Source organism: Boleophthalmus pectinirostris, unplaced genomic scaffold (assembly GCF_026225935.1).
Source record: "Boleophthalmus pectinirostris isolate CB_2022bp ecotype Guang Dong unplaced genomic scaffold, ASM2622593v1 HiC_scaffold_19, whole genome shotgun sequence".
Taxonomy (NCBI): Eukaryota; Metazoa; Chordata; class Actinopteri; order Gobiiformes; family Gobiidae; genus Boleophthalmus; species Boleophthalmus pectinirostris.
In genome coordinates, this window is record NW_026571140.1 from 22,011,755 (window position 1) to 22,027,067 (window position 15,313).

The 15,313-nt window shown below is 38.1% G+C and overlaps 1 protein-coding gene across 1 annotated transcript in view; it reads right to left on the bottom strand.

The window, feature by feature from the left end:
* The window catches only part of spon1a (spondin 1a), a 33,260-nt gene extending 20,395 nt beyond the window's left edge, over positions 1-12,865 (bottom strand). The window contains exons 1-6 of the mRNA XM_020941568.2: positions 12,634-12,865; positions 11,954-12,060; positions 9,443-9,576; positions 5,977-6,050; positions 5,400-5,522; positions 3,873-4,021 (exon numbers count right to left, since the gene is read on the bottom strand). Of these exons, the coding sequence (XP_020797227.1) occupies positions 3,873-4,021; positions 5,400-5,522; positions 5,977-6,050; positions 9,443-9,576; positions 11,954-12,060; positions 12,634-12,865 (819 nt within the window). The remainder of the gene's footprint in view (positions 1-3,872; positions 4,022-5,399; positions 5,523-5,976; positions 6,051-9,442; positions 9,577-11,953; positions 12,061-12,633) is intronic.
* Positions 12,866-15,313: the final 2,448 nt, after the last annotated feature.

Here is a 15,313-nt window from a genome sequence, read left to right on the forward strand (position 1 = left end):
TATTTAGTAAATTAGGAAATGCTTGGTGGGTAACTTACTTTTTTTTCCTAGTACCTTCCTATTTTGGAGCAGTACATAGGAGAAGTGAAACTGCGTTATGCATGAATGGATGGAAGAAGCCCCATTAAGTATGCGTTTCTTATTAAGGACTTAAACAATAAACAAAAAAAAGTATTGATATTGCAAAAAGGGTATCTTTTCAGTACTGGGATACACATCCTTACCTTCTATTTCTCTCACATCTTCTGGCCTTAACCAATGCATGTCTTGTAGCTTTTTAAATAGTACTAAAGGTTACCAGTAAAAACAAGACAGTGTTGGCATTTGACTTGATCTATGGCATGACTACATAGTTGGACTAGAACAAACATTTTTCTGCAAACACAAGAACATCAACTCCTTTTCTTATTCTGTCCGGGACCCAAAGGGACCTGAATATCTATTATTTTTCTCCCACACTGCACACCGCCTCCCACTTGTGATGATACAGATGGCAGGCCTTACTGTTTTTTTTACAACAAATCATCAGAGAAATTATCACCTCCATCTTTGTTGGTACGTAGTGCACCAGGAATAGAACACACTCCAATATAATGTTTGATAATCTATATTTGCAGAGACATGTGAATATATAAAGAGCAATTTACCTCAGTGTTTCTGATGAAGCAACAGTCAAGGATGTGATTCAGTGACACTTTGTTTTGTTCAACTTTAGTTTTGTTCAACTACAATAAAAACAATTTCACTTTAAGTCTACACTTAACCCAAGAACAAACTAGATGGTAAAAGTGGACACAACCAAACACATAAAAACAAGACACAGGATGTTCACACAGCACCCACATCACTTCAAAACTAGACTAAACCCAGAACTAAACATGGACTATAACAGAACCAAACCAAGTCTACATCAGAAAAGTAAGTTTAATACAAAACTAAATCAGACCAAGTTCAACAAATGGGAACTATGTATCAGTTTGATGACCCACGGTAGCTAATATAGCTTTTTGTGAAACTGATCTTTAAAATATTCTGTGCTTTTATCAATGCATTATGTAGTACAGTACATCCAATGATTAATATGTAATGTGTTTTGCTCCCATCTCGGCTGTGTTGTGACAACTCTGAGACACAGCTGTGGAGCGGAGGATAATAGAGGATTCTGTGTGCGCCCGTGCTGTGCAATAATGAAACCCGCCCCACACTGCGAGAGGAAATGGAAGATTTTATAATCCATCTGAGGGCTCGGCCTGGTCCTGCTCTATGGAGAGACTCTCATTAAACTTCTCATTAGAGACACACTGGGCATGTGTAATGACTCCATTCATACACAATCACATGAGAGAGTGAGACAACAGGGTCCGGCCCACCTCTATACTCCTGTCACCACTGCTAAAACGGCTGACACAACATACCTGACATGGGATTTTCTGATCACTCAAGCCGAAAATATAGGACATGATTACTCAAACATGTATGAATCAATCAAAATCCAGCTTTGAGTAAGATATTGAAGAGGGAAAGCCATTATGACAAGCTCAGAAAAGTTGATACATAAACATGTTCCCTTTAACAGGTGACCGTTTTAATCAGTGTGGATATGAATGGTGCTCTATCTTATTCATATATTCACTTTGCTTCAAACATTTTGCTAGTCTATATTTTGATGCTTTTTGCCTGTAAAATCCATTTTAGAGCAGGTTTTCCTAGCAGGAGGTGAAGGCAGCAGGACCAAAGATAATACGGCTTTGCTTTTGCTTTGACAAACTCTGATATAAAATGAAGCCATCACTCTCTTAACAGGATAAAGGAGGTTTTGTGCAAGACTTTGTAGTTGCTTCCCATAGCACACATGTTTGCCCGGTCTGCATGCCTGCTCGCCTCTGCAAATGAAACTTGGTATGAGGCCTGTGATCGGTGCACCCCTTGGTCTCACTGATGACTGCTTGTGAATATCAATTTAGCATTCATTACTAGTTGCCGCCCCAGATGCCCCACCTGACACAAAAGCCAATCAGCTTCATGTTGGGTCAGCATTTACCGCTGCTACAATCTGGAATAACAACCTTGCTTCCTCAAGGGCGACTGAGATGTTTGAAAATTGCACACAGCTTTTGCACAGAATGGCATGTACTTTTGTACTGCCTTCAGCTGCCAAAAGCACTGTGAGGTTTGAATAATGGAAAACTCAACATAACTTCTATGGTAAAGGTAAATGCACAATATACTATGTAATACATGTACAAGAAAAGTCAATAAATAAATAAAAACATATGAAGATCATGATTGTTTTGATAGTTGATAGAGATGGTTAATACATCTTCATTGTCTTACATTCACAAGATATGGTAACACAGAATGGTTTAAAAAACAGAACACTGTCAATGGCCAAAATGCTGTAATTAAAATTCCGGGTATGACAAGGATGTGGCGAGCATGGTTCCAGAGGAATGGAAAGCAACAGCCACAACTGCCAAAACAGCTAATACACAGTACAGCATGTACCTAATAAAATATACCAGATTCAACATACGATGTGATCAAATGAAGCCCTTTTTGACTTGCTGCTACAGTAGAATGGGGAAAATGTAAAACTTTTCATGAAGAAAGATAATGAGACTACTGTCTATGCCAGTATACTCTATGGTTATCTTAAGACTGGTAGCAGGATCACACCTCATGTACACCTCTTCCTGTCCCTACTCAAGTTCTACCAGCAGCCCCCTTCCTCTGCCTTCTCGTTTAAATGTCTCTCCTTTAATTCTACTTCTCAGTCCTTCCAGCCAACAGCCTTCTCAGAAGCCCCGAAATATCCTTCAAATATGACTTTATCTGCTATAATCATCTCCATATGTAATAAATTCAGCTTTACACTGTATTCTGAGGCATTGGTCCCTACAGGTGAAAATGTTTCACCAGAAGGCTAGTTAACTGACGTGGCAAAATGTTCGTGTTTCTGAACACCACACTCACATAGAAAAAAAAACAAAACAAAAAACATACATGTACTTTTCACAGATGCACCTTTAAGATCACTTCTACTTTGAAGTGAGTCTCATTCCGCAGCTAAGGAAAAACAGAGCGATGATCCCAGCACAGATGAGAATAGGAGCAGAGGTGGAGGGAGTAGAGGCAGCACACACACAAGCACACACAACAGCACACCACAACTCAAACACACACACACAGTCCCCATTGTTCACACTAGGCTCTCATTATCCACTGTGACTTCAGGTCTTCAATATTAGTCTCAATAAACACTCTCTGGTACCATCTGCTCTGCCACGGCTGCTTATTTTAGGACTGAGAAGAGGAGAGGAAAAGCAGGAAAAAATGATGTAAGATAAAAGCAAGAAAGCAAAACTTTTATCCAGATGCCCATTCTAATGCAAGCACCCATTTTCTGTGACAAGAGGATGATCGAGAATGGACTGATTCTAATGTTAAAATACTTTACAGACTGGATGGACATAGGTAAACTGCAGAGGACATAGGTAAACTGCAGAGATAATATACATAATATAATATAAATATATATCTGCATTATACCTATGTCAATCTGTTTAGTCTGTATACTACTACTACACATCAGTCAACTGAAGCATTTTTGGAAAATAGTCTAAAGAAATTAAAATCTTAAGCAGCTTTGACACACCTGCATGTGGACTGGCATGTGGACTAAGAATAACCTAGATGTTTGAAAACACTAATCATTGTAGACTACAGTGTCAAAACAATTCCACTACAGCTCAGGTGCACCATCCAACGTGTCAGCCGCAGTTATGTAACTTCTCTTCCTCCACTGAATTAAAAGTAAAGTCCAAAGAAAGTTTCCACAACTCCAAACACAAGCCGAACCTTAGCCCACTTACCTTCTGCCTGATCTCCTCCTCCATCTTGACCGGTGACCCCAGCTCTGCGACCTGTTTAACCCCATCACTGGCCACGCCTCCGTATTCCCAAAGTACGTAGTTTTTAGAGTGGGATGCTCCAATTAGGGCAGACCAATGGTTGGCTCGACCTAGAAAGTAAGAACAGAATGACGACTACTGCATGCAAAATCTGCATACAAAGTAAATGTGGTACTGCATCTAAAAAGGGGTTGAGAGGCAAATGTCATTATGTGAATGCTGTGTTTCACATTTTACAGGGTAGTTGATGTATTTATATTATGTGCAAAAACAATAAAATCTAAATATTAATACTTAAATTAATACTTCATTATTACTCTGTTTTCTGATCTATGTATGACAAACTGAAAACACTCCCCTTTATTATGTCATTTTAGAATCATTTGGGTGATTTCAGTCCTGGATTTGCAAAGCTCTACTAAATAAAAAGGCAAAAGGTATCTTATGACTTCCATCATAAAGTGGAACAGAGCATTTAGAGTTTTGAATGTGAATGAAACAAAATACAACTGCAGGTATGTTTTTGAGGAGGTAACAACACTCAAAGCTCACAAGAATAAATTTTGTCCAATATATGACCTTTAATGAGTGAATTTGTGACTTATGCATGTTGTATCATCTTAAAATAGAAAAAAATAAAAAATGAAAATTGCTTGTCCACTAAACCTGACAACCATTGCCTCATGATAATTCAGGCTCCAAGCAGGTTGCCATGGCTGGAGCAGTTGTGCATCACTGCGTGACTCACAAAAGGGACAATTGGGAAAAGAAAAATAGAACTGTCAAGGTTATCACTGGTTTGGTTGACCTGTTTTACACAGAATTTTCAGAGCAGAGAATGTGTGTAACCACAATGGTCAGAGGTTAGGGATTATTTGTTGAAAAAAAACTCCCAGACACTATTTACATTGTTTTTCAATTGGATGGATAGAGTTTTCCGAGAGATGGGCTCATAGGATATGACTTTGTGCAAGGAGAAATCCACGAGTGTCCACAAACTTGAACAGAAACATTGCAGCTTGACCTGTATTCTTTCCAAGCAGATCTATTTGTGTGAAGGAGTGAGTTCCATATCAAGTACCTGAGTGAGACAGTAAATTAAGGCTGCCTTCGATCCCAGGGTTTATCTTACTTCATCTAATCAGTATATTGATCTGACTGGCAAAAGCCTGATTTAGGCAAGAGAGCTGGTGTAATCCGCAAGTCCGCAACCTGATAGTGAGGCTCAAGGTTATACACATAAAGTAGGCAGAAACGAAAAGAAAATATTGGGATAAACCATCCATTTGTGTGGTACCTATTCATATTTTGACAATGTTCTACATAATTAAGAGCAATAGTTTGCAACAAAGATCAGATTCAAACTTAACTGTAACACTACTTCTATAACTTGGCTTGATTGGTCAAACCAAACAAAAGCCAAAAAGATATAGAACTGTATAATAATCTTGCCAAGCTTTCTGGCAACAGAAGACAAGTTTGTCTTACGTGGATAGTCTTTGGGATGAATCTTCTCTGACCAGTTTCCGTAGAAGGTGACCCTGTATTTGGCTGTTCCACAGGCACAACAGTCCAGTAGAGGCTTATCTGTCACTTCTCCATACAATGGCTCTATGGAATAATAATAACATTATAATAAAATGATATTTAGGTCATAATAACAATTTGAACAAAGCAATTAATCAACAGAGTATAGCTTCTGTTTACAACTGTGATGATGCGCTGTACTTGTGTACTATATTGTGCTTCATGCTTTAGTGTTGAAGAAAAGTAGTGGCTCAGTGATTAGGGCACAAAAACCCAAAGGTTGCAGGATGAATTTCACTCTAACCAGTCCAGATTATCACTGTGTCCCTGAGCAAAACCCTTCACCCACTTGTCTATGAATGTGATATGGTTGCCTGTGGTCTGAGGGGCTGATCGTACTGATTAGTAGCCTCACTTCAGTTTATCCCAGGGCAGCTGTGGCCACATTAAACAGTAGACTCTGTGAAGTGTCTTTGAGTATGAAAAATCATCAAAAGTATGTCTGCATTTTATAAAATAATATTTTAATGAAGCCTACCTTTCTCACACATTCTCTTTGTAAGAGGCCCCTCATCTTGGAAATAAATGATTCTCTTCTGCACAATGCTGGCTCTACAAAAGAAAGAACATGCTTGTTATTGGTTTCAAAATGAAAACAAAATGAACTATAGTGACTCTTCTGTGAATCTAAAATTGCAGAGTGAAAGATGACAAAGGGTTGTACTTGATTATATTTTCTTGTTTCTCTAGTTTCTGCAGTTAGTCTCTGAATATCTGAATGAGATAAACATGCACTTGATGCATATTATTTTTGGACAATGAAACAAAATTGTACAATAATTTGCATGACATAACAAATCTATCTATCTTTTCATATTAACATCCAAACATTGTACATCTATATAGAGCAATATTACAAATCTGTCTTGGTAAAGTCACTATTCATTTTGTGCTGTCCATTCAGAGACACATAAAAGCATATTCATAAACACTAGACATCTCTTTGGATCAATACAAACAGACTAAATTACACTATTACACTAGTATTGAACTCTCTCATTGCATCTACACAATACTTGATGAATTTATGATCAGACTGTTAAAGTCGAGATGAACAAAAGACTATATACTATAGTCCGTGACCTGAACTGAACCATTCCATTCACTTACTATAGTGTGAATGGAATGATTCAGGGCAGGCCATACAAAGAGCACAGTAATTGTTCCCAAGTACCTTTTTTGTAGTAGTTGGCTGAATATTTAATTTTGGAGCCAACTGAAAATGAGACCAAAAATAAATGGATTACGTAGTAGAATAATGTCATCAGAGTGTAACCAGTACCAACCAAAGCACCCAGTTCTGTCTCTGTCTGTCCTAAAAAATAGACAGCAACTGCCCATCAATTACACTGCAGCAAACCACACTGGAGAGAAATGTCCAAGGCAAAGCAGTCAGTCACATGTCAGACAGACCACACACTCCAAATTACAAGGTCAAAAGATTGTACAGAAGCATGTTATTTACTGGATGGGCAAGATTCAGTAAAAACAACCCTTTGTAGCCTCATCAAAGCAGGGACAATAATCAATGATTTATTTATTTATTTTTCTGTTGTTGCTTCTATCTGATCACAGTGTAATCTAGACAGTGAGAAGTGCTTTAACAAAGGCAGATGATAAAAGGATGGAGGATACATCTATAATGTGCAGGTTAAAGAGAGGGTAGATTGTCCACCATTGTCATCTCTGATATTTGAAAATGTGGTGGTGCATTTTTTGTTTTCAAAACCTGTCCTGGACTCCCCTGCTTTGTCCTATTTCACACATAACTGTAGAAACCCCTTCTCCCCAATATATTCTTTGAATTCAATGCTGTTTCATATGGTCTGCCTTTACTCGCTCTGTCACTGGTAATCACTTTTTTAGAAAATGTTCAAACAATACATTTGATGAAAAATGACTCAATAAAAGAACAGCTTTTTGCAGTTTGCAGGGTTAACTCAGAGGAGAGGTACATCTGAACTATAGTTACCACACAAACAGGGAGCTTGTGTCTTTTGGACTGCTTTTACATGGTTGTTTCACTCAGTTTGAGTGAAGTTGGATGAGGGCTGCAATGGGAATATGTGGCCAACCCGTGCAATGAATTTGATCTTACTTGATTAAAAGACTTAATTGTGTTTGAAAACTTCTTCAGCACCCATGGCGACTGGGGTACCAAAAGGATCCATCCATTCTTGAGTCTTTTCTCTTTTTATAAGCAGATACCAATTTTAAAACTATAGTATCAGAACTAGATACTTATTTTAAGAAGTTCGATTTTCTTAAATAATGGTCTTAATTAATATTTTTATATCATGTGGTCTATTATTATCATGTGTTAACTACTATTATTTCATCTTGAAAATGATACTATATTATAAATAAATGTGTTTTTATTGTGGTTTCAGAATAAGTATCAAGCCTTTTCTTTTGTGTAAATATCTACTTTCATGACAACATGAGGTAAAATCATTTGTGCCAAAACACTTTTGTGAAACTCATTGGTGACTCTGTGCTCCCTCATTTGGACAATTGCAAGACACTTTATTTTTGCATGATTCGGGTAACACTTTCCCAATTCATTTTTTATGTGGAACTTGCAAATGTAACACATGTCACTGTTTGGATGTTTTTTACCTCTCCACCTTTACACCCCCTTCGGGCTCTCAGGTCAATAGATCCACTGCGGCTTGTTGTTCCCAGAAAAATCCTGGGGATCGTGTGTTTTCTGTTACTGCCCCAAAGCTGTGGGACCAGTTTCCTTTAGAGACGAGACAGGCTTAGTCCCTCGCTGTTTTTAAATTGCTTCTTGATTATTTTATTTTCACAGGTCTTTTATCACAATATGAGGTCATTTTAGCTTCATGTCATTATAATCAAGTCTCAGTTTTCTAATCCTGAGTTTAATTTGTGTTACAGTTTTTATTTAATTTTAGATTAGGTTTTATAGTTTTACTTTCTTAGCCTCAATTTTGTCACTTTGTTTAAAGTTACTATTATATGGTATTAATAAGAAGAGATGGGTAGTTGTGGCTCTTTGCACATGCAGTCATAACGGTCTATTCAATAAGAGGTTAATATATGCATAACACCACATGATCTTCTTTATGATAATGAGTGTTAAGTATCTACCCACTCTGTGTCATTATTTACATACACTTCCAATCAGGCCTTGATGTCTTTGCAGCATGTCCATGTAAGCTCCAAGGACTCTCCAGCAGAATTGATTGGTGTCGATCTGTTCTGCACTTATTAAAAGGAATGAATAGTTTATGAAACCAAGTGGAAATGAAAATTGAGAATTCCTGCCTAGCTGGCGGCGACACATGTGATAAAACAGAGTTACTTTAAGGATGGAATTAATATCTTCTGCAAGTCAGGCTTTCACTCCCACTGAGATGTTGGACTATACTATACATGATTAAATGTTCATATTTAATTTGGGACTAAATTAAACATGATCCGTCCAGTGTAAGTAATGTTTAAGCAAGTTATTATAGTTTGGGTTTTATATTTGTATTTCTAGTGTCTTTCTCAATACAGTGCAATGTACTGATGTAATGTATTGTTGTTGAAATACTAGTTGGTCACAGTGGTACTAGTGGGCTCAGTGGAGCAGTGGTCCCCTAATCCGAAGTTTGGGGGATTGGTTCCCACTCGGATAAAACTCATTCTCTTGTCATTCTGTCCTTAGGTAAGACACACTGCCTAGTATGAATGTGCTGTGTGCATGAGTGTTGGTGGCTGGAGGGGCTGATAGTGCACATTGACAGCCTTGATTCTGACTGCTGTGGCTATAATAGGATACAATACAGTATCTTACCACCACTGAATGGTGAGAGAATTTGTCAAGCCTGTAATTCCCATTACAAGTGTAAAACTTTATTATTACTTGTATAGTGAGTAGGTTTCTTATTAGTTGTCAAATGTAATATAATCCAACTACAGTACATAGTACATACTTGAGAAGCACACATCCAGAGCCACTAGGGGGCGCCGTCCAAAAGACCTGTATACTGGTGCGCCTGCGAGGAGTGCTTTCTGTAACAGCAGGAGGGCAGTTGGTCATAAACTGTGTCTCCTCTTCATCAATGATCTGCAATGTACAAACAAACACAGCGAGTTATTATAATGAAAATATTACAGAAACTCTCCCAGGTGACAGACGTCACTCTGAGACTCGTGGGTGCGATTAGGCATAGTATCACTCCACATTATGTCCTCTCTGATCACCACACTGAGAGTCATGGCACTATCAGCATTTGTTTTTATGGCACATATCAATCAGAGCAAGCCTAAACTCATAGTGGGATACTGCACTCTTGTGCTCTCTTTCAAAATCACAAACTTATTTGTGTGATAATCATTAGTGTTTCTGAGTTAAACAAATAAGCAAAAATGTCTCTTTATCAAAAAAGGCAGAGGCATTGATAATATTTAAATATAAATTATAGATCCACCCATTCCAAAGAAAACTTAACTCCAAAGGCAAGATCTTTTATGCAACTACTATTAAAAAGTCACTCTCCATCCCTGTACTGTACTTAACATTTTAGTGGAATGTCTTCAGAGCATTTCAGGTAAAACCCAAAATGTCAAAAGCATGCTGCCCTTTCTAACTCAAATGCACACTTGAGAGACTCAGCACTTCATTGATTCAAACTGTGTTGGAGAAGGCTATAGCTTGTATGTGGACAGTAAGATCAGTTTAATAGGAAGTGACATCAGGCCAGTCAAGACAAGAGCTTTCTCCGTCCATAAAGCTGTCAGCGGAGAATGTCCTTTGTCATACCATGTAATGAATGAGTTTTCCCCAAAAGTGGAAGCTGTGAATAGAAACCAGGGAGATGTTTGTCTGTGTCCACCCCATACAGATTATACCACCCACTCTGGTTCCCATGGTTTCTCACAACCATCCCGGGCTTGTCTGTCTGGACTACAACACATGGTAAAGCCAACAAGGGCTCATTGGAATGTATTCAACCACAACTGGTAAATAAACCAATTTCCAGCAAAAACAACCTATGCCCTAGTCTGTAAAAAAAAATTACGCAACAAATATGTGTGATTTGACTTTTTAAAAACTTTTTTAAGCTGCAAGTAATACAACAAAACCATGCATACTAAAGCTGTTTTAGAGATGTCACTTACAGATATTGGTGAAAATAGATTGTGACAACAGGCCACATGTAGAGCTGCACTAATTTCTTCCCTGACCTGGAAACATTACAGTTTGTTCTCTTTTGTCCTGTCATTTCCCCCGCTGAGAAGTAATGTCTCATTATCCGGCAGCAGAGCACTGAGCACAAACACACAGAGTGGCGGCTGACCTCCCCAGTGAGCTCAATAAAAGTGCTTTTCATCAAGTCAGAAGCTGTCCACAGTCGTCTGACATGGGGCACACCACCAGATTTCAAATGAGCCCCGTACTAAATAAAGCGAAGACTTTTTTCTCTTCTTTTTCTTTCAGAGCCGGAAGGCCAGCTTGCTCAGAGCTCTTCTCCAATCTAGAGGTAAGTATGGGTTAGTCTAAGAAGTCTGTCTGAATCTGTGATACAGAACAATGACCATGTATATAAAACAGGTGGTTAACAAAACAAATCCAATAACAATTATGTTGAAGATAAGAGAAAATCTGCCCTCTTTTGCAATGCTTAAGCTTTAAAGTTAAGTAAGATTTTTATATTAAGATTTGATGTGAATTAACCAATGGTTTGTATGTATTTTCTACTACTGTTGCACACTCAAAGCTCTTTAACATCCAAGCACTACTCACTCATTTACTCTCACACTCATACACAGTGTATATAAAAATGTAATTGAAAATGTGAAACAAAATTGTTTATAAAAAATAAACAGGATGTTCTCATTATGATTTCAGCACTTTTGAATTTGCACTCTAAAGACTCACTCAGAAATAAGTGTAAGCTATACAACATATGTATGTGTATGTGTTACCTTGTTGATCACAAGTTTACTTTTCAGGTTTGCTCAAATATAAAAATATATTCCTTCCCCTAACAAGCTTTAGTGAATTTCTTAACAATCACATTTATTCTGCAGCACTGTGCACATTACAGCCTCAGTTTTTTATTCTAACAATTCTATACACCCACTCATATTTTCCCTACTTCTGCTCCGATGGAACCTGTCTGTATAATGTGCCAGTTATCACCTCGGCTAAACCAAAAGCACAGAGGCGCTCCTGTAGGGTGCTCTTCTTCCTCAGCCTATAGAGACATGATTGACTACTTCATACTTTACATGAAGGCTGTGACACTTAGACTGATAACATCATATGTTATAACTACAGGGACATTCAGCTCAAGAGATTCTGTAGTCAAGTGCGAATATAATGAAAAATGTCATCTGGGAGTATATATATATATATATATATATATATAATCTTTGCAATATATGCACAAAACTAATCCTTATTATGTTATGCAACTGTAAAGTTTATAGTGTCTTACCTGGAAATTCCCAATATAGTCATCATCCTTGTCTCCCTCAGCACCCTCTCTCAGAGCGATGAGACTGAATCCTCTAAAGTATGAGGAGCTGGTCGCAGATAAAGTCACTGGAGAAAGACAAGAAGAGACAGTCAGAGAATGTGCATTTAAATTCAGTCTTACGAATTGGGGTCATGCACAAGCCATGCTCTCATAATGTTGTAACAGTTCACTTGGTAATGAGTTCAGAGACTAAGCATAGTCACTGCACCTATATGTGAATGATGTTTTTGTTTTTTTTGTTTTCATATGCAACCACCTCGGTCTATACAATTTTACTGCTGTTATGTACAATCTATGGGAATTCATTCAAGAAGAAAATAACTAACAGCATGTGCCTCTTTGATGCCCACAAAGAGACATCGACTTCTGAAACTTTGTATCATAAAACAGGCACTGGCGTCTGCTAAAGTCTATTTGAACGATGAAAGAGAATGGCATATGGTATCAAGAAGTTTGCTGAGGGACTGTGCAGTTTTAAATTTTGATCATAAGCACACTTAGAATAAGAAACGATGATGGATGTATAGCCCAATGTTGCTGCAACATGGCAATATGGGGTAAATAACATATCAGGGAGGTTTCTGTGGTAGACCTTCACACTTTCTAATCACTTGCTCAAATACTTTTTGTAAGCCTACCTCTGTAAGTGCTGCCCGGCTGGTAACTCTCCGGGTCTCCCTCAACGCGGAGGCGAAACTCGTTACTGCCTTCTTTCTTATTGCTCTGAGCGCGGAGTATCCGACTACAGTAGCCGTCCGTTTTCCCGGTTCTCTCAAAGGGCTCCTCGGTAAACGCGAGCAAATCACACGTCGCAGATGAGAACAAACAAAGAAACAATACTGCGCCTGAGTTTAAAGATGACCCAAACATTGTGTCTAAAAGGCTGTAAATCGGGGTACAATTTGTTGGGTTGTTGATTGTTTAACTTCAAGTTTTAGTCCAAGGCGAGCAGAAAAGTTCTATGCAATGCTAGGCGGGTAAATCCATTGTGGTGCGCTCTGAATCCCGTTACGCACTGACAGAGGGATGCCTGAATGTGAGGAGAAGTGCACTGTGCGCGCTGCTTCTCTCTACTGAGCGGCTCTGCGCGGAATAGGGGAAGTGACCAAGCGGCCAACCAGCGTCTACAAAGAATGAAAACCTTGGCGAATAACAGAGTTCACACTAGAAAATAAATTGAATCCTCCACACACATAGAGCTGACCAATGTGCGTGTGTGTGGCCGTGTCATCAGTCAAGAGTCCGATGAGGACAGAACACACACAAAGGCGTTGACAAAAGCTTCACGCGGTTGTCGAGGTGACTAATTAAACAAAGCTTCAGTCACTATTTGCCATTCATGGGCCTCGCTTCTTTTAATTGGCGCACTATAGACAACTGGTGGCGGTTCGTAACAACAGCATCAGCGACAGCATTGCACTCTACTTTTAATAGTTCCATGCCTGGACGTGTATTGTCTGAAAGCAAAAGGAGAGCACAAACAGCAGGAATTTAAAGGTACACTATGTAACCTTTCTGGTGGAAAGTGTTACTGGTTTGCCTGGAATGTTCCACAATATGTTAGTACGTTTAGATATATCTATCTTCCATTACAGATATTTTATTGCTGAAAAATAACTTGGAAAACACTCATGCTGTGACCAGGGTCGACTCCCCTCAGACTTGACCTGTAACTTGACCTGGTGGTGGTGATGGCGTTATCTGTTCTTCTCAACTGAGATAGGTAAGTTCAACGCCATACAGGGGAAAATTCTGTTATTATAGCTTTATGACAAGCAGGTCATCCTCCAGAGGAAAAGTTACATAATAAGTAAATAATAACCCATCACCAGACAGTGTCCATACTGTAATCGTTTGATGAAGGAATGCAGTAATGCAGTTATGCAAAGAATATAAACATTCATTTCATTTGCCATTTAGTTTTATTTGATAATTATCCAGTTTAATGGCATTAGCCTGTTTCATTTGGCTTATGATAATTATATAACTGATATAGCTAATCTGACTCAATAAAAAGGATGACTGCGATAAAGTGATTAAGGAACATGTAGTGCTTCAAAAATAAAATTTGTTAAAAAAATATATATATAAAGATAATGTTTATTCTTGTGGGGTCTCCACATTATAGCAACTGTGTGCATTGATTTACATCAGATGCCCTTCCTGCACTGAAAAATAAAAGGTTGCTGGATTTGCGTAAAAAAGTTATGGAAAGCGGTTGCATGCAATAAAATTATGTTTAGGCTTTGAAACTTATTTTGATCCTCTCTACACATATTTTTCTCAGAACATGAACGTCACTTTTTCATGTTGATGAAATTTGATCAAATCATGCTTAATATGCATATTTATCTGATGTTACCTTATCATGAAAAGTATAAGTATGTATAATATAATTTAATTGATCTAATACTGTAAAATAATACAAAAACAGTTTTTAGTTTTCCACAGTTCTGTATTGTCTTAAACAGAATCAAACACACAAGAGCACAAGTACAGAGACACAGTTTGGAGCTGGACAGAGTGAAGATTTATTCCAGTGAAGACGCTCTGGTCTCTGCCTGTGGACACAGGAATAACACATGATGATCACATTATGATGATCTACTTTGTTGTACATGTTTAAATACATTTAAAGTACTTATTACTACAATAATGGACCAGAACAGAATCACAAGAACATTAGAACTGTATCTGCAGAAACAAAACTCACCGTGTGCTGCTTTTCTTCCTCTAAACACAGTAAGAGGTAGGGCATCTGGTATAAAGTCCTCCTAGTGCCACATCACCCTGTAGAAACACGAAAACTGTTTCAATAGGAAGTTCATTATGAAAAATTTGTTTAAAATAATTTTAGTTGAGTTATTTACTTTGTTCATCTATGCTCTGTGTTTTGTTGGTTCTCAAACATCTGCCTTTTTCCTGAAACATCAGCTGTAACATTCATGAACTTCCCCACAGCTCCAGCAGAGCTCTGGAAATCACTGTACATGACTGTACATGACTCTGGAACAAACACATTCAAATCTTAGTACAACTGTCACACTCTTGTAGATGGACAGTCAAATATAATTTGTTTCAAGGAGTCCTTACATTAACTCTAATTTCAAATAAAACACCACAAACATGTTTTAACAATGACGACATTCTAGGCTGGAGAAACATATAAAATTTTTAAAAAGTCTTACCTCCAGATCAGCTCTCATAATCCTCCTGCTCCACACTGTGTGTCTTCTGCTCCTGGAACTGTCCTGTGTCCTGCTACATTTGAATTTTCCCTCCAAAGGTTTTGGGGAGGAGAATTCCAGAGGGAGGAGC